Source organism: Mesocricetus auratus, unplaced genomic scaffold (genome assembly GCF_017639785.1).
Source record: "Mesocricetus auratus isolate SY011 unplaced genomic scaffold, BCM_Maur_2.0 Super-Scaffold_15014, whole genome shotgun sequence".
Classification (NCBI taxonomy): Eukaryota; Metazoa; Chordata; class Mammalia; order Rodentia; family Cricetidae; genus Mesocricetus; species Mesocricetus auratus.
The window spans coordinates 51,409,902-51,430,431 of NW_024429186.1; the positions used below are offsets into that span (position 1 = coordinate 51,409,902).

At 42.2% G+C, this 20,530-nt stretch overlaps 1 protein-coding gene across 1 annotated transcript in view; it reads right to left on the bottom strand.

The window, feature by feature from the left end:
• Positions 1–20,530, bottom strand: part of Fancm (FA complementation group M) — a 47,089-nt gene that overhangs the window by 17,283 nt on the left and 9,276 nt on the right. The window contains exons 5-14 of the mRNA XM_040743017.1: positions 20,386–20,517; positions 17,888–18,020; positions 15,841–15,966; positions 14,577–14,663; positions 13,619–13,803; positions 11,948–12,154; positions 10,490–10,694; positions 8,211–8,362; positions 7,017–7,172; positions 2,348–4,157 (exon numbers count right to left, since the gene is read on the bottom strand). Coding sequence (XP_040598951.1) covers positions 2,348–4,157; positions 7,017–7,172; positions 8,211–8,362; positions 10,490–10,694; positions 11,948–12,154; positions 13,619–13,803; positions 14,577–14,663; positions 15,841–15,966; positions 17,888–18,020; positions 20,386–20,517 — 3,193 coding nt within the window. The remainder of the gene's footprint in view (positions 1–2,347; positions 4,158–7,016; positions 7,173–8,210; positions 8,363–10,489; positions 10,695–11,947; positions 12,155–13,618; positions 13,804–14,576; positions 14,664–15,840; positions 15,967–17,887; positions 18,021–20,385; positions 20,518–20,530) is intronic.

A 20,530-nucleotide genomic window follows, 5' to 3' on the forward strand; every position in this document is an offset into this window, starting at 1 on the left:
GTTTGCTATGTGTGTATGCTCAGTTTGCTATGTGTGTATGCTATGTGTATAAGCTCAGTTTGCTATATGTGTATGCTATGTGAGTATGCTCAGTTTGCTATGTGTGTATGCTATGTGTGTATACTCAGTTTGCAGTGCTGGGGATGATCCTATAGTCCAGTTACACATTCCTAGTCCCAGATCCCCAAGGTTGTATCAAAAGGATTTAGGCTCACAAACCTCACAGGGTTGACATACAATGTGACAGAACCAAGAAACATGGAGAACAGTCACAGGCCCTGAGACCTAATCCAGGACCTTCCACTGACAGTGTAGGCATGGGTGAATGATGCCTGTGTACTCACGGCCAACACCTCCTAAAGCAACCTGCCGGACACAACGTCCCCATGCCTCAGAAGAGCTTCCAGCTCTAAGGGAATTCTGACTCTAATGCCTACTAAAATGGAGTGAGACACTGAACACTGCATATTCCAATTGTGTTTTCCTCCATTATCTTGGTTTTTGTTTGTTTTTAAAGACAGGGTTTCTCTGTATCCTGGCTGGCCTAGAACTCACTCTGTAGACCAGGCTGGCCTTGAACTCACAGAGATCCATGTGCCTCTGCCTCCTGAGTGCTGGGATTAAAAGTGTGAGCCACTATGCCTGGCACTTTCATTACGTTCTTCTACTGAAGCCAGAGTTAGATAAATTGTTCAGCTACAGCAGTAATCATTTCAGAAAGTTTCCTCTTTACCTGCCTCAGTGGAGTTTTAAGGGTTCCCACCACCACCACCAAACACACAGTATGGTAAATAACGCTAAATCCTCTTTTAATTAGGTGAAGCAAAAAGTACTAGCTACGGATTCCCTTATTAATTCTTTCATCCAGATGCTGATCATCATATTGCACGTAACGGTTAAGTACAAGGCAAGGAGAAGCTTTAATTTAGATACAGAACTGGAAAAATGACTGCAACCACCAATGAGAAGCAATAAAGATGCTATTGAAGAACCGAGGGCTCAGAGCAGCAATAAAAGGAGCAAGGAGATGTATCATAGCCTTCCCTAAACTATGCTTTAAATATTAAATGCCATTTCACTGGTGTGGCAGTATAAGCCTGCAATCCCAGCATTCGAGAGGTGCAGACAATCAGAGGAACTCAAATTTAATACTACCCTGAACTACATAGTAAGACACTGCTCTCAAAAACAAAGCAAAGAAAATCAAACAGATTTCTAGAACTTACTTCTGTCCTTCAAACACGTTCTTACCTTGAATAACATAAAAGCAAGATTTAGAGGAAATTCATTTCATCTAACACCTGCTCCTGTTTTTATACTCACAGGGAGAACCATAAACAACCCAATAAACAGTCTATAAGTAAATTAGAGTTGAAGTCCCACCAGGACTCAAGGATACTAAATCACAGGATCTCACTGGCTATGCAGCCCAGGCTGGTCTCAAACTGCCAACTCTCCCACCTTAGTCTCCCGGATGATGGGACTGAAGTACACATCACCACACTCATCTTAAGTCATTTTGTTTTGTTTTTTATTTGGAGTGAGGGTCTCACTATATAGCCCTGGCTGACCCGTAAATCATTATGTAGACCAGGCTATCCTCAAACTCAGAGATCATCTGCCTCTGTTTCCAGAGGGCTATGATGAAACTCGTGCACCACCATGACTGGTTTAAGTTATTTAATACCTAATATTTATCCTCATATTTCTAGCTTTTCTGTAACTACAACATTAGACCATAGAATCCAGACATTTCTCTTGATTTTGTGGTCTTTATTATTCAACAGCTAAATTATATTCCTGAGAAGCCAAACTGAAAGTTGACAATACGCATGAATACTTTCCAGTCTAATCTAACTCAACATCTTTTCACTGCCTTCTAAACTTCTTAGACTACCATTGTATTTTTGTTTTGTTTTGCTTTTTTTGAGACAGGGTTTCTCTCTGTAGCTTTGTAGACCAGCCTGGCCTCGAACTCACAGAGAAGAACCTGTCTCTGCTTCTCTGGTGTTGGGATTAAAGGCAAGCGCCACCACAGCCCAGCTGGCAGCCACTGTCTTATTACTCATTTGCTAGTTACTGCTACATTTTTACTGGCATTTTCAATTGTCATATATGTCACTGTTTGTGTTAAGTGTGCCAAATTTTACACTTTGTACACTTGACAGTAAAGAGCATAAAGCATTCCAATAGCATACAGATTCAAGTCTCCCAATAATGAGCGTCATCTTAAGAAAGAATATACACATAATTACCCAAATATATATACATGTATGTATGTATGTATGTATATAATTTCTGGACTGTTTTCCAGGAAGTCATAGATTTCATAGAGATGGACTCTTACCTTCAGTGCGTTGAGGGGACTGATGCAGAAAGATCTGATCACTGCTTTTGGGCTCTTCTGGTAAATAGTCAAATCTTGGATTCAAGAAATTCCGTATATGGGCTTTCTTCTCGGTAGAATCTGGTGTCTTAAGCACGCCTGCTCCTGTCTTAGGACGCATGCTCAACATGTTTGCTTTACAAAGTGGCGTACTCATAACTCTCTCCTTCACTGGCAAGCATGGGGCAGAGGGGGGCGATGCAGGTTCTTTATTCTCTGCTGCAGAGTGCCAACACTGCGCATTTTCTGTCGGGATTGGGGATATGGCTCCCCCTGGCGGACCCGCAGCATCACTGGCCCCCTCTATATCCTTGTTATCAGAATGCCTTCCAGGGAGAAGGGCTGCTCCCCATGTGCTACTCCTACCTGAGGCTTGTCCTGTGATTTCATCATCAGAACTTGAACTACAAAATCCCAAGTCGAAGGTAACAGAAAACAAATCCCTGGAGCAATCAAAGGTATGTCCCTCGCTCTTCGTTTCCTCATGTCCGTCTTTCAAACCCTCATGAGATTTCCAACTCTTGGTATCGCAGACGATTTGATCTTCGGGTTCAGAATCATCTTCTAGTAAGAGCTCATCAGAAATTAAGAAGTGAGAGACTGGAACCATTTCACTTGTAAGAGTTTTATCCGACACACACGGGGCTCGACTATTACTGTTGGAGGGAGAAAGGCCCACACCATTCAACTCTTCTATACTATCTTCAAATAAAAGCAAACTCTCACCCTCATTGGTGAATACTGGGGGGTCACTATCACCATCATCATGGCTATTTTTGTCAGCCAAATCCTTTGTAAGGTTTACTTGTATTTGAGCATAATTGTTAGATACTGAATTTTTATTTTTAATGTCATTTTGGGCTTTATTATCAGAGTCACAGGGGGGCTGATCAGAAATCTTGTTATCAATTGTGTCAAAGAGACACTGTTTTGCAGAAGGATGGTTAATATGCTTAACTGAACTCATGTCTACATTTTGTGGCATCAGAGGAGCAGGTTTATGACTGTGTTCACTCTCTGAGCTGGCTGAGCAGGATGTATTGCCAAGTTCGAAACCCTGAGTGACTTCATACTCCACGACTGAGAGTCCACTGAGAGACGGGGGAGAACAGGACAAAAATCTCTCCACATTAGCGCGTACCTCTTCTGTCACCAGATGACAGTCATAAAACTGCTCGGCTGCTCCATCTGCGTGCAGCTCTTCTTCCAATGGAAGAAACAACCATGATGAAATAGACTTCTCATCACTGAAACTGCTATAACCAGAATCTAAGGAATACCTGGCAAATGAGCTAGATTTGTCTGCAGCCTGACGCTCCGTGAGTAATGGTCCAGGGTGGCTATCATCGTCACTAACAGTAGGCACGGCGGTGATGCCACCTGCACCTGCCACCCTTTGGCCTTTCAGTGGGGCTACCCCGGAAACAGCTTCTGCGGGAGAACATCTGCCGGTGTCTGAAGAAGCTGCATCGGCATGGCTTCCTTCACTAGTCAGGTCCTTCTCCGGGGTTCTGGAAGCTTTCTCCCTCAGAGAAGTAATCTCGGTCCACTTGAGAGGAGTTTGTCTATCAGTCTCAGCACACTCTTCATCAGACACTATCACCGAGGAGGAACTGCCTTCATCCATACTCGGTCTAAAGGAAGATTTCTCGTGAGTAACACCGGCAACACTGGCTGGATTATTATATGCATTCCTAGGAGTATTGTATGTTGAGCTGACATCTTCCATGTGTAGAAAAGGCTTGATTTTCAGTTCATAGCTGCATTCATCCTATAAAATAAGGAGCAAGAAAATGTCACAGAAAAACAAAATAAGCCAATTATAAGAAATGAGTTTCACTCTATAAAAATATTTTTCTAGCCAGGCAGTCATGGTGCACATCTTTAATCCCAGCACTCAGGAGGCAAAGACGGTGGAGCTCTGTGAGTTCAAGGCCAGCCTGGTCTACTGAGTAAGTTCCAGGGCAGCCTCCAAAGCTACAGAGAAACCCTGCCTCAAAAACAAAACAAAACAAAATCTGAATAACAATGTCATTTAATTGATTTTGTTTTAAATCCTCCAAATTTTAAGAAATCAAGAAAAAAACCTAAATGACATTACTATGAAATCATTGGTTAATATTTTAAACTCAGTACTAAAGACACAGAACTACCATGAAGGCTCTTCCTACAAAGACCAACTTCAACCTAATGTTTACTTAAAAGTTCAATTTCTTAAAAATACATAAATACAGCAATCTTAAACTCTCAGTAGCAAACTGAGAGCAGCCTGGTTTGCTTGTTTTACTTTTTGAGAAAGGGTCTGGCCTCATAGGTGCTGGGGTTATAGACATGCACCCCCACCTGGCAAAAACACTTTCCCAGGCCCCTAAAACAATGGTAGGCTACAGCTTTGGGTATAGTTCTATTTTCAAGCAAAATTCTCAACCAAGACCTTTTTAAAAATTGCCAACCAAGCCGGGTGGTGGTGGCGCACGCCTTTAATCCCAGCACTCAGGAAGCAGAGGCAGGCGGATCTCTGTGAGTTTGAGGCCAGCCTGGTCTACAAGAATGAGTTCCAGGACAACCTCCAAAACAATACAGAGAAACCTTGTCTCAAAAAAAAAAAAAAAAAATTTCCAACCAAGAACTTTCGTGGTGAATCTGTCTTACTGCTCTGTCATCAGCCAAAGCTGTGGTCCCTGCCCTCCCTATTCCTGTGTAGGAATTGCTAATCCCTCTGCTGCTCATAAACACGGCCGCCCACCTCTCCACATTTCTGAATAATAAACAATTGCTGCGGTCAGCAGTGTCTGTCTGCTGTTAGTAGATACAGTCACTGAGACATAACATTCCCTTGCATTTCCCTATAGTTGTGGTCATAGGGCCTAGAAGTCAGCATGGGACACAGAAGTCATTCAGGAAATGTGTTAATTTGATGGAACATGACTTGCTGAGATCCATAACTAAAGTATTCATGATCGTGCCCCACAAAATAAAAGCAGCTACAGTTATGAAGCACTGGTTTTGAGGCAATTACTGCTTAAAAGCCTTATATCATTTTATTGCAACAGTCTTATGAAGCAGGTGTTCATGAGAGATGTCATACGCATAAGTGATCCACCATTTTACTCCTGCCAGAAAAAAAAAATTATTGAAAAGTTGGTCTGTGGCTCAGTGGTAAAGTGTTTATTTTGCATACGTGAGGAGGCCTTAAATTCAATTCTGAGCAGACTTACAAAACAAACAAAAAACACTGTTCAAGAAATTAATGATACCAAGGGATGGGTTGTGGCAGTACATGCCTTTAGTCCCAACATTTGAGAAGCAGAGGCAAATGGATCTCTCTGAGTTCAAGATCAACTTGGTAAACACAGAACTTGTTCCAAGCCAGCCAGAGCTACATAATGAGACCATGTCTTAAACAACCTAAAAACCAAACACAGCAACAAAAAAATATTAATAATTCCCTAATCCACCACCAGGACACAAAAGAGACGCCAAATGACCTAACTGATAGAGAGCATTTTAAGAAATACCAAATTCCAATGCAAGAAGAATCTTTTTTTAGGTTTTTTTTAAAGATCTTATTCATTTATTTATTTACTTACTTTCTTATTGTTTTTTCAAGACAAGGTTTCTCTGTGTAGCCCTGGCTGTCCTTTGTAGACCAGGCTGGCCTCAACCCAAAGATCCACCTGCCTCTCCTCCTGAGTGCTGGGATTAAAGACATGTCCAGCGTTCTTTTTAGTTTTTTAATTGTAAAAATTACTTTATTGCGTGTATGGGTGAGCAATGCCACAAGCCCGTAAGAGGATATCACAACCTCAGAAATGGAGCTTTAGGTAGCTGTGACCACCAATGAGAGCGCTGGGAACCAAATTCAAGCTCTCAACTCTGAACCACTGGGCCTTCTCTAGCTTCTGCAACAAGAATCTTAAAGTCACTTTATAAACAGTTTATGTAAGTCACTAAGCATATTAGAATTATATTGTGACATGGTATTTAGAGACATTCTTCTTGTACTTAATGAAATTTACCTTTAAGGCAGAAAAATTAGTTCCTACACACAAAAAAGTGTCTATTTATAATTAACTATAATAAACACTGTTGTTTCTTATAACAATGACTTCGCATTCATAATGAAGGTTAAGGACTGGGACTGTAGCTCAGTTGATGGAGAGCTCACCTAGCATCAAGAAGCCTAGGTTCTACTGCCCGGACCCCTGTAATCCCAGCATAGGGAGGTAGAGGCAGGAGCTTCAGAAGTTTTAGGTCATCCTTGGCTGCACAGGGGAGTCAAAGCAGCCTGGAATACATGAAACCCTCACCCCACTGCCAAACAGATAAAAGAGAGGAGGAAGAGGAGGAAGAAGAAATGGGGAAATAAATGCCATGGGTTCTAGTTTCCTAGTCTCATCAGCACACTAGCAAGAGAAAGCCCCATCCACAGAGCCAGCAGGGTTACAGGCAGCACATGCCGGAAGCCCAGCGTTCAGAGACTGAGCAGAGAGTCTGGAGTTGAAGAAGCAAGGTCCTGTCTCCAAAACAATGACAGAGAGCGTTTGAGAGAGGGAGGGAAAGAGAAGAGGAGAAGGAGGAGGGAAGAGAGAGAAGAGGGGAAAGAAGAGGAAGTGTAAGAAAACTCTACCTCTTCATGCCTCATTCCTTCTATCATTTGCATGATGCTGATAAAACTGTGGCAACGATCTGAGTGGTCCACTTGATGTGTAGGAAGCGGATGGTCTTGCCACAGACTCCATTCAGAGAGTGAGAGTTGACGAATTCCAGTAGTTGGTTCTCTAGTCTTAATTAGAATTTTTAAAAAATGACAAAAAATGAGATTTCACAAGCCATCTTTAGAAACACACTTAGTTGCAAATAACAAGTTTAGCATAAATCATTTAAATCCACATAGGCACTCTCAGCTAAAATTCTCAAGGGAAAAAAAGGAAGATAATTTTATAACGTATTAAGATCGTCATTCAAATACATTTAAAATTAACTTCTTTGAGTTATGATTTACCATATTCCTGTTTCTATAGAACATGCTAAGAGCAAATATTTGAGAAAATGTGTTTGGTTTTGAAATCACTATTTTGCTGCACATAGATGCCACAAGATAATGAAGTGACTGACATCCATACTGTCTCTGATAAACCATCACAGCTCTACCTGCCCACTGCCATTTGCCATTCTCCCTGCTGTGGTTGAAACATGGCGTAGCCAGATGAGGAGACGATCCCTGAGCATCTTCCAGCTCTCTCACAGTACTGGCAATCTGGGCCAGTTCTCCACTGTTTCTTTTTTTTTTGTTTTGTTTTTTTGATTTTTACGAGACAGGGTTTCTCTGTATTGTTTCGGAGGCTATCGGTCCAGCCCGGCCTCGAACTCACAGAGATCCACCTGCCTCTGCCTCCCGAGTGCTGGGATTAAAGGCGTGCGTCACCACCGCCCGGCCAGTTCTCCACTGTAACAAAGCTCACCAGGTCTGTTCACACAGGCACAAACATCCAACTTAAAGTCTTGACTAAAGTTTCAAACAAATAAAACCAGGGTGAACAAAGGCACACAGTACAATACAATACGTGATAGTTGAATACTGAGAATTCTAAGACACAACAGGGAAATAGTCATGCACCCTGTGCTATATTTCGGGGATCATGACAACCAGGTCACATGAAATCAAAGTACAACCTACATAAAAAGCATGAAAGCAAACGAGAGGAACGGCAGTTCTTAACGGTTTGAAATTGGTCATCACTTTACGTGAGCTGACACTCCAACCACAAGCCTGTCACTGCTGCCATACCCACTGCGTAAGCACTGCCCACCGTCAACTCACCGCTCTGTCCTCCTGTAAAGAGGGGAAGCGAGACTCAGGCAACGCCACTCCTTTCACGGAGTCACCGTCTCCTAACCTATAGAGCCTGTTCCACAGATGAAACTCTTCTTCTGATAAGAACCCATCTTTATTTGTATTAGTAGCTTTCATTCCTGGAAGTCAAAACAACAGTTGAAGAGGTTTAAAGTAACCTGAAAGACAAACACAAGATACACAGTACCGACTGAACTCTCTGTGAAAATCAACTCTGGTTCTGTCAAACCACGAACTGTTCGCCAAACTAGAATGGGTCACATCAAAGCACTGCTCCTGACTTTTCCATTGTACTGTGGTCTAAAGCTTCTCTCGCCTCTTGGTCATTTTCACCTAAGAGCGAGCCTAAGGCACAGACATTAGTGTCATTAGTGGGAAGGAGCCAGGTCTAAGAGACCCAGCCCTAGCTTCTTTTGGACACTTTTGTGTAAAACCTGTTGTGAAACTGAGTTAGATTAACTTGCAAGTGAAGACCAGCACCAGTGTTAAAATGCTTATCTGAAGCTTCAGGGGAGGGAGAGCCAAAGCATTAAGGACCAAAAGCATTTTGGGTTTCAGTTTTAAGAAGGGGACAGATGGGAGGAGAAAAAAGGCAAGGGGGACAGAGAGTGTGAAGCAGAATTCCAGCCCAACTGAGACAGACCAAAAACTCAAAGGCTGCCTAAACTAGGAACTGAAAAACTTTGGTCTGCACTATTCCTCAATACTGTGTAGGAAACTATATAGAAGCAAGTTTTCGGACAATGTTTACCCAGCTGTAAAATTAAGAGTTTGAGGTAAATAGTCATAGAGGGCCTCTGGCTTATTTTATTTCTTTTTATTTTATGTGAATGGGTGTTTTTTGCCTACCTGTATGTCTATGTACCACATGTGTGTGCAGTTCCCAAGGAGGTCAGAAGAGGGCATCAGATTTTCTTGGGGCAGGGAATTACAGACAGTTGTGAGTCACCATGTATGTCCCCTGGAAGAGCAGTCAGTACTCTTAACCACTGAGCCATCTCTCCAAGCCCCCTCTCCAAGTTTTTAAACAGGAAGAAACTCCGATGTTTCAGTTACTTAAAAGAACTTCAGGCCTCTATACCTCGATGAATTATATTCTACTGCACATATATGATGGTTTATGAAAAACTGTATAGAACATAGTCATATAATTTGAATCACAGACACTAGAAAAATCAGAATGGGGGTAGAAAAATGGACACTAGCAATTTTGTTTTGCCTTGATTTTGAGACAGTCTCAAATGTGACCTAGGACTTGCCATGTAGTCCAGACTGGCATCTAAATATAATACACTGAAATGAATAATGAAAGGCTGTGTGGCCAGTGGTGGTGTCCTCCTATATGGTGGCGAGTTACCATTAATCCTGGGAATGTGCATGGCAGGGCTGCCCCTGCCTGGGTGTACATCTAGGGGAGAACTTCCTTCTCCCTCTCTCATGCCATCGACTGTAAAACACACACGTCACTCTAACTTAATGTGTATTCTGGCTTGGTAAGATTGTCTCAGTTTTCCTATTGGGTTTCTGTCACTTCATACCACCAGTGTCTTCCCCTTGTCACATCAGTAATTTCTTTTCTTTCCTAAGAGAATACTGAAAACGTCTCAGAACATACACTGAGTCTTTCAAAGAAGAAATACTGTATCAAGATAGGGAATATGCCATGAAGTATGGCGCACGCCTTTAATCCCAGCACTCGGGAGGCAGAGACAGGTGGATCTCTGAGTTTGAGGCCAGCCTGATCTACAGAGCAAGTTCTAAGATAGCCAGGGCTACACAGAGAAACCCTGTCTCCTTAAAAAAAAAAAAAAAAAGATAGGGAATGATCTGTTCCTTTTAGGTAGAGCCAATGTTTTCCAGTAATTCTACAAATGACAACGCATTCCCTGGGGAAGATTGTTCTCTGTCTAGGGTTGAGCTGAGTTACACACACACACACACACACACACACACACACACACACACACGCACGCACGCACACACACACACGGTAAGATGAAAGAAAAGGAACAGGACAGGCATAAAGCTACAGGAGGGCACCTGGGTTCAAATGAGGTGACAGCCTGTTCATCCAGAGACACACTTTGTGAGAAGTAACAGAAAGGAGGCTGAGCTTCTGGAGTCTGTGCAGGAATCCTGACTTTGTACAGATGGGAAGGGAAGACCCAGAGAGTGAAACAAAAATAGGGCATACTAAGAACAGGAAGGAGGGTGAAGAATATTGTCAGTGCAAAAGCCATATTTACCACGCCTCGAGGACAGCGACTTCCGAGGCATACTCCGAGACTTCTCTGATTCATAGACTCCAGGAGTGATGAACATCTTGTGCAATTCGGGATCAATTTTCTCAGGAACCATTCTTGGACTTCCTTGGTAAAAATGAAGCACTTGCCTATTACCTGAAATAGCTTTATAAATATTTCTTTTGTTGGACTGGCTCTGGTTATATGTCTGCAAAACAAATATACAATACAAAATTTCATTGTCTTTATAATAACCGTTTAGTTATACTAACAATTACTGTGTTCAAGATCACTTTAAATACAAAATTAAACCCTGATTCACTTAAGTAGTAGAGAACAGGGTTCATGTGGTCTTGAGTGGGAAAACAGATCAGTAGAACCATTATAAAACCTACTATTATATAAGCTTACAACCATTTGCAAAAAGGAAATACACATACAAGTCTGAGAATTTCATGGGTCTCTTTATTCTTATTGGCTTACTGCTTCTGATGGCTAACATCTGTAGCAGTATACAGTTGTACTGAGTGAGGGAGAGGATTTAAGGGAAAGGAAATGACACCTTTATTTCAGCTTGGTCATCTATCTATTTCCACTGTCTTCACTGCCTCCAACAACAAAAGCGTCACTCTGCTCACAGGCATGGACCAGAATAGATAATACAGCAAATCTGCACCCCTGAAACACTGCACAGCACAAAGGAAGCGCTCATTAAGTGGGAGTCATCACTACTGTTTCACAGAGAAGAAAACGCACACCTAAATAAAGATGCCAAGTGGCTTGGTTAGGTGATAAAGTCAGAATGTGGACCCACTTTGACTTGACATATAAACATTACATTCATTAGGACCAGTTCATAGATATCACACACGTTATAATCACATGGGCAGTCCTACTGCAGGGAATTGATTTTCCAGTTTGAATTGAGGGTAAATTAAGCATTTTAAATCAGTGCCTAAAAGCTACCATAGATGATGAGACTCTGTGATATGAAATTGTGTGTTTGTTCCCTGAATTTGTCCTCATGTGCTGCTGGTGGTGCACGCCTTCAATCACAGATGGAGCTCTGTGAGTTTGAGGCCAACCTGGTTTACAGAGCAAATTCCAGGACAATCAGAGCTATTACACAGAGGAAACCCTGTCTCAGAAAAAAGCAAAGAAATAAAAATAAAAGTGTAAGGAAACAGTAAAATCAAATAATGCATATTAGTTGTTGAAATGAAAGGTGCCTTTGAGCTATGTTGATGTAACAAAATGTATTTATCGAATGAGTAAAAATTAGGGAAGTGAATTTTACCAAAACTCTTATAATCAGACAAAAACATTAAGACTCTAACAAAAATGAGGAAATATAAGCCACATTTACCCAGAGTGTTTGGATTTTGAGTGCTACAAGCCTGGCAGTTGTCTTTCGGTGGTTTCTCAAATGTCATGTCAATTACGCTTACACAATCAACTTACACGCTCTTCGCGTCCCTCCGAGAGGATAACAACAATCCTGCCTTGCCGTCGGCGGCCAGTTCTGCCCATGCGCTGTATGAGGCGAATGGGGCTCTTCTGGGCATCAAAGCATATTATAAGATCGACTTCCCCTATATCCAAACCTTCTTCACCAACACAGGTGGAAACCAGCGTGTTATACCCGCCGTCACGGAACTGTCTCACCACCTCAAACACAAACAATTCAAGACTCACATCACAGAATCGCAGACCTTGCCCATCTTCTTACTCGTCTTAAGAAGGTAAAATCAGATTTTAAAGCATTAAGAATACTGAAAGGGGGAAGGGTAGTAAAATGACAAAATAAGTCAAAACAGTATTGATAAAATGGAAAGAACAGTCCTAACTCCTTTGTTTTACTAACGACTATGATGCCAAGTGAACCTGTTGATAGCTTTATAGTTTTCAGCCTGTGAGGAAGCCCAGGTTTTACTTTTAGCATCATTGAATGGAGAGGCAGGCAGGTAAAAAGTCTGAGGCAATTACTCCTATTCGTCATATTTTAGAACTAAATGCATGGTTAGATGTATGAATGTTTAGTGCTGGCATGGCGATGCTCACCTTTATTCCCAGCATGCAGGAGGCTAATGGATCCATGAACTGCAGGCCAGCTAGGGCTACAAAGTAAGACCCTGTCTCCCAACAAACAAGCAAATCAGAAAGAATGTCTCAGGCCTGAAGGATGGCTCAGCATGTAAGGACACTTGCCAGCAAGTCACGGAGCATGAATGTGATGTCTGGGATGGAGATGGAGGGAACTGACATCCTCAACTTGTCCTCTGGCTTCTACATGCACTGTGACAAACATGCCCCACCACCCCCGAAAAATAACTAAATGTAGTAAAAGATTTAAAATAAGAACTGGGAAAACAGTTCAGCAATTAAAAGCACCTGCTATTCTGACAGAAGACCCAGCACCCACATCAAGTCCCAGTCACCTATAACTCCAAGTGATCTGACATGCACCTTTGGCCTCTATATGCACAACCCCTTCCTGCTCTATACACTTAAAAATCTTTGTAAAAAATTTTAAAAAGTTGCATTACTCCTAGAACTCTACCACCCCAGTGGCACACATGGGCCACATGCTAGAGATACAAGAATAAACTCATTAAACATTAGCCAGGTCGAATGGATATATCTGAAATCCTAGCATTTGGGAAACAGAGACCAGAGCATTAGCGGTTCAAGACCAGCCTCATATATAACTCCTATCTTAAAACACCAAAAATAATTAAATAGTTGTATAATAAATACCTCAAAGCTATATAAACACATGATCTGACCTTTCAAAACATACTTACCTTTACTTGCATATTAATTATAAAGTTACCTTTTTTGTTGTTGCTGGGTTTTTTGTTTTTGTTTTTTTTTTTTTTGGTTTTTATTCTGATTTGTTTTTGAAACAATCTTGCTATGTAGCTCTGGCTGGCCTGGAACATGCTATGTAACCCAGGCTAGCCCTGAACACAGAGAATGCCTGTCTTTGCCTCCGGAAGGTTGGGATTAAAGGCATGCACCACCATAACCTGATTATAAAATTATCTTTAAGTAACCAATTAAAAGATGGGTTATAGCACAGTCAATTCATTCTATTTTTGTCCTATCACCTACAAAATTAATAATTATTACCTCTAGTTGTTCCTTCTGGGTAAAACCCTTTGTGTTCTTCCCTGAAGCATGGCCAACAAATGTCATCACTCTAATAACAGGCTGGTGCAGTAAAAGCATTTCTGCAATTTCTTCCACACTATCTCGGAATGAGGAGAAGATCATTACTCTGGTCTCAAGGCATTTCTTTCCAGTGGTGTTTTCAGCTGTGGAACAAGAAACACTTTATGTTTTTAAAAAGGTATTTAAGGCTAAGAAAATACACCAGTAGCAGATAGGCCTTGCGTTCAATGCCCAGGACCACATCCAAAGAAAACAAAACAGCATTTAGAGAGGAACTGCTAGCAAACACAAGCCTGAAGATGCATACTCATGAGTAACCATTTCAAAAAGAACTTAAGACACGTCGGACTCCCTGTTTCTCATTAGCTATCATAAAACAACGGTCAGTATCTGGCAATACCTGACTAGTCCATCAACTCAAGCACATGCACGTTACCTCCCTTTACACTCTGCAGGGGAAGCACCGGAGAGCTCAAGCGACTGCAGCCTTCCCCATCTCCACTACAGGCTCTGTCTAATCAGACCAGGGAGCTCCAAACCTGCCAGTCCTTCGACCTGCGCCAACGATTACCACACGCTGCAGCCTATGTTCATTCTGGCACCGCCTAGTGTCTCGGTGCTTGGGGGGGGGTCGGGGGGGGGGTGTGGGAGGAATTGGTAAGGGCAACGTTTTCCTGCCTATGCCACTTGATCTTCTGGTCCCAGTGACCAGCAGCGACTAGACTTACTTAAGCTGTTAGAGTCTCTACTTCCCTTCATGTAAAACCCTAGTTTTTAAATCCCATTGTCCTTTTGTTCCTAACCATCCAAACTTTCTCAGAAATTCTAAATAGCTTTATCCAGAGTAATTAGAATCCACCTTCTCCCTAGAGTTTTAGATTTTTTTCAGTAACTACTTTGCCTAATTGTGACCTACCATTCCATGACCTGAAGTGTTCAATTATAACTTCTTCCAGTTTCTTTAACTTTGGATGACTGTAGAAAAATTTTTTCTCTTCATTTCCTGAAAAGGGGGAGGAAACAAACATTTTCTCACTATATTTTTCCATATCAATTATGGTCTTGAACTTAGAGATCTGCCTGCCTCTGTCTCCAGAGTGTTGTGATTAAAGGTGTATGCCACCGGACTCAGCCCATAGTAACTATCCTACTGTGGAATAACATCTTTCTAAAATTACACATTAGGGCAGGAGAGGTGTCTCACTAGGTAAGAGCATACTCAGTAGGTAAGAGCTCTTGCAGACCTGAGTGTAGCTCCCAGCATCCACATCAGGTGACTCCCAACTGCCTTGTAAGCCCAGCTCCAAGAGGGTCCTACGTCTTTGGCCACCACAGGTGATTGAGAATACACACACAGACACACACTTAAAATAATAAAAATAAATACACTACAAAGAAAAAAATAACACGGCATGCCTTTAATCCAAGCACTCAGCATGCAGATCTCTGAGTTCCAGGTCAGCCTGGTCTACAGAGTGAGTTCAAGGACAGCCAAGCCGACACAGAGAAACCCTGTCTCTAAAAACAAAACAAAACAAAGAACTTTTTAAAATTTTCCACCAGGTGTGGTGGTACACAGTTAACACTTAACACTTGGGAGATAGAAGATGAAGAATTAGGTCTTCAAGGCCAGCCTCAGTTACAGAAAGTGCTCAAGGCTAGCCTGAGCTACATGAGACCCTATCTCAAAAAAGGCCCCAGACACTAAAACCTTATTTTTAACTGTCAAATGTAAGTATCCTCTCAATAGCACGTTAAGTGTAAACAAAAATCTTAATTTTCATGAAAATTTCATCCTGAGAATTCAAATGGTCTCAGTAAAGTAAAAGGGAAAAATACCTGTAGTTGAACCATACTTCAATATTGAGAAGTTCTGACAATTTTCACTACCAGTTACTACTACTTAAAGTTCTTTAGCCTTATACAAACTTGTATTCATCACCCTTCATTTCCTAACTTACTGAAGAAAACTGCATTTAACAGGCAGGCCTGCTGCTTGCTACACAAGGAGAAGTATAGATGGACATTTCAACATTAAGTTTAACCAAGAAAAACCATTAACAGTATTTATTTTTTTCTGAAGGGGTCTTGCCATGCTGCCTAGGCTGGCCTAAAGTCTTGGGCTGGCATGATCCTACCTTTCAAAGGTTAAATACACAAACTTCCCAGGGAGTTCACACCTTTCTGGAAAGTCGAAGCATTGCTTGCTGCAGGATCTCGCATGTGAGCAAACATGGTCTCCAGGTGACTGTAGAGCTTCATGAAGTCCTCATTTCGGCTGAGCTCATTCTTTGCCCTTGTCATTCCTTCACAAAATATGAAAAGGTTTCACAAATAAACAAGAGCAAAGCTGTCAACATTTACTGTTTCTTAAAAAGAAATTAAACTTTAACTCTAAAGGCAAATTATCAGATTTTACCATGAAAGTCAACAATATGTTCTAGTTTGACATTTTTGCCTGTTTGTTTGTTTGTTTGTTTGAGACAGTGTTTCTCTGTGTAGCCCTGACTGTCTTGGACCAGGTTAGCCTCAAACTCAGAGACGCCCCTGCCTCCCGAGTGCTGGGATTAAAGGAGTGTATCACCACTGCTTAGTCTAGTTCCACATTTATAATAAATTATTTTCTAGCACGCTATCAAAAACAATGAAAATGGCCCATTGCTTTTAAAAACAAAGTATTTAAGGTTAACTCAAGTTACACAGTAATGAAATGACTCCCAAGGACACCATAAATCAGGGCATAGCTGAACCTTCTTCTTGTAGTACAATAAGAGGAGAATGAAAGACCTTGGAATACTCAATCCTAAATGAGATGTTCGTTGTAATTTTAAAAAGTAGAGCTCGCTGGGCGTTGGTGGCGCACGCCTTTAATCCCAGCACTTGGGAGGCAGAGGCTGGTGGATCTCTGTGAGTTCGAGACCAGCCTGGACTACCAAGTGAGTTCCAGGACAGCCTCCAAAGCCACAGAGGAACCCTGTCTCGGAAAAAAAACAAAAACAAAAACAAAAACAAAAAAAAAAAAGTGGAGCTCAAGAGACAGAGCTTGGGTGGAGGGTTTTTTTACTGGGGGAAAGTGAATGGGAAAAGGGAAGAGGGGAGCGGGGAGACTGGACTCTGGGGACAGGAGTGGCAGGAAAGGGGTAGAGATAGTGAAGGTAGGGGAGACAGAGATAGTAAGTAACAGAGAAAAAAAGAAACAGAAAAATGGGAGGCAGGCAGGGCCCTTGTAAAGTGTGCACAGGTGTGCTCTTAGTGGCATATCCTGTCAGAACTCCAAGGACAGGCCAGTACAGATGCCTGAATACTACCAATGTCTTCATCAAACTCCTCCCCTCAGGGAACGGGAGCTATGCAGAAGACGAGGCCGAGGAGTGTAAGAGCCAGAGATGATGGAGGACGCCAAGGAAACAAGGCCTTCTGGACACACATGAATTTATACTACACAGCAGCACTGAGAGGGGAAGGTGGACACACGCTCCCATCCCTAGCCTAGAAGCTACCTCCAACTGACAGCAGCTTCCAAAGCAAAAATTAGTTCTCTCCAATGAAGTCTCACCGGGTACACAAGCCATACTTGTAAGGCCCCATGCCCACTGACACCATCACAAAACTCAAAGGTATTTTGGGAGATTTTTGTCTCAAATTGTTTTGTATGGGTATTTTTTGCCTTACTGTTATAGCTTCTGATTTTGTTTTTATGGGGTTTTTTTTTGTTTTTTTGAGACAGGGTTTCTCTGCATTGTTTTGGAAGCTGTCCTGGAACTGGCTCTGTAGACCAGGCTGGCCTCAAACTCACAGAGATCCACCTGCCTCTGCCTCCCGAGTGCTGGGATTAAAGGCGTGCGCCACCAATGCCTGGCGTTTGGTTTTGTTTTAACTTTTATTCTTTTTTTCTGCCAGTTTGTTTTCTAAAGAGAGAGAAAGAATGAGTAAAGTTGGATCACTGGGGAGGATCTGTGAGAAGATGAAGGAGAGGAAACTGTGACCAGAATATATTTCATGAAAAAAATTTATTTTTAATTAAAAAAAAAAAAAACAAGGAGTTCGAGGCCAGCCTGGTCTACAGAGTGAGTTCCAGGACAGCCTCCAAAACAATACAGAGAAACCCTGTCTCGGGGAAAAAAAAAAAAAAAAAACAAGTTAACTGAAGTCTGACTCCAACGGCTCAATGCTCTGAACCAGAATAACACATTTCATTGTTCTTTAAAATAATTTCATATAACTTACCTTTAGTTCCATCCATGATTCCAGAAAGGAAGAAATATAAGGATCGCATCCCCATTTGCTGCAATAACTCATATCCATGATATAAACTAATGCAGATGGCGAACTCTCCCTCAATTATGCCTTGCTGAATTCCCTGGAAGAAACACATGTCAAATTTCACCAGAGAACAACAACAACAGGAAACCAATATTTATCATTTTTCTTCATAGGTAAATTGCTTGCAACATATAGGTTCATGTGTTCTTTCAAAGATATTAATAATTATCTATCACAGGTCAAGCACTGAGACAAACATATGAGGTATGATGGAAATGGAAAACAACTGAATAGACTTAGCCTCATGTTAATATCTCTCTCTGTCTCTGTCTCTGTCTCTCTCTCTCTCTCTGTGTGTGTGTGTGTGTGTGTGTGTGTGTGTGTCTGTGTGTGTGTCTGTGTGTGTGTTTGAGTGTATCACAGGCTCTTGCTATGTGACCTCACACTGGCCTGGAACTCAGAATATAGCCCAGTCTGGCTTCAAACTCAAGGCAATCCTCCTGCCTTGATCTAACAAGTACTGGGATTGTAGATATGTGCCACCCACATAGGACAAATATTCAATCAGTGTGTAATGCCAAGTAAACATGTCATCACGGTCACACTGGATATTAGGTAATGCTTTAAGTCTATTCCTGTACAAATCATTCAATCTTAGCACCACAGAGACAGGTACGGCTACAGTCACTATACAGAAACGAAGAGAGACATCTGTAGGAGCTTTAAAAGCTCACCAGGCCTTATTTTCCTGTATTTGATAAAGGCATGCTTTCCTCCTTCCCTCTCTCCCACCCTTCTTTCCTGTCTTCCTTCCACTCACCTACTTTGATTTTTGAGACAGGGCTCACCACCTGTAGCCTAGGCTGTGTTAGAACTCTGAGCAATCCAGCATCTTCCTGCCTCAACCTCCCCAAGGATGAAATCATGGGCATCAGGTACCACATCTAACTTAAATCCCTAGTTTCTTACCACAACATCATGGCATACACATGCCCATATACAGGCGCACATACAAACACACAAATTAGCATCAACCAATTAATAAACAAACAAATAAATGTAATTTTCTTTGTTTTTAAAGAAGCTTGCTAGAACACTTCCTATGACTTCTGCTATCAAGAATTGGACTAAACTGCCAGGTGAGGGGGGGTGCCCACCTTTAATCCCAACACCCGAGAGGCCAAGGCAGGTGTTTAAGGCCAGCCTGATCTACAGAGCAAGCTCCAGGACAGCCAAGGCTACAACAAAGAAACCATGTCTCGAAAACAAAACAATCCAACAACACAAAAAGAATTGGATTACATGTTATGGCTTTAAATTTAAACAGAAATAGGCTAAAAGACAATTTGTTAGAAGCTAAAAGCTAAGAGAGAGCTCCACAGGGAATGGCTCTAGCTATACAAGTCTGATGACCCGAACTCCATCCCTGAACCCACATGAAAACACAGACATGATACATGCCTTTAATCTCAACAGAGGCAGGCAGAGCTATGTGAGGTCAAGGCTAGCCTGGCCTACATACAGAGTTTGGGGTCAGTCAGGGCTACATAGCTGAGTCACTACCTCAATGACAAACAAAAACCTGGGCTGTGACATGGCATACCTGTGCTCCCAGCACTCCTATGGTAAAATGGGAGACAGAGACTGGCGGGCCAGCCCGCCTGGGCATGCGGCATCACAAACAGAAGAAAGACCTGCCTCAGCAAGGAGGGAGGTGCGAGCAGACTCCCGAATGCTCTCCTCTAGCAACTCACACGTACATGAGTTAATTAAACTATATAAATTCTTTTTTAAAACATTTTTATTAAATTAATCTACTTGGGGTGTGTGTGTGTTACGGGTACATCTGTGCCATGGCACACACAAGGAGGTCAGAGGACAGCCCAGCTCCCATCACTCGGGTCTCCCTGACTGAACTCAGGTCAGAGGACAGCCCAGCTCCCATCACTCGGGTCTCCCTGACTGAACTCAGGTCAGAGGACAGCCCAGCTCCATCACTCGGGTCTCCCTGACTGAACTCAGGTCAGAGGACAGCCCAGCTCCATCACTCGGGTCTCCCTGACTGCACTCAGGTCAGAGGATAGCCCAGCTCCCTCCCATCACTCGGGTCTCCCTGACTGAACTCAGGTCAGAGGACAGCCCAGCTCCATCACTCGGGTCTCCCTGACTGAACTCAGGTCAGAGGACAGCCCAGCTCCCATCACTCGGGTCTCCCTGACTGAACTCAGGTCAGGCTTGCTGGCAAGTGCTGCTAGCAGCTGCCGACCCATCTCCTTGCCTCGGCTCCTTGTTTGTTTTTAAGCTGTTCTTGAACTCATAGCAATCCTCTCACCTCTGCTTCCAAAACACAAGAATTTACAAATGTGAACCACCACACCTACAATAAATAGTAATCATTTACATTTTACCAGGCACTCAATAAACATTTAATCAGTCACCAAAATTTATTTAAAAATACGTACCACAATATTTGGGGACGGGTTCTTCCTAAATTGATCTCTTGCCAGAATTACCTGGTATTTTGTTAGATTGGGGATGTCTCTTTTCATCAAAACATTTCTCTGAATCAAAGGACTGGCAAATGTTTCCAAAATCTGCAAATTTAAA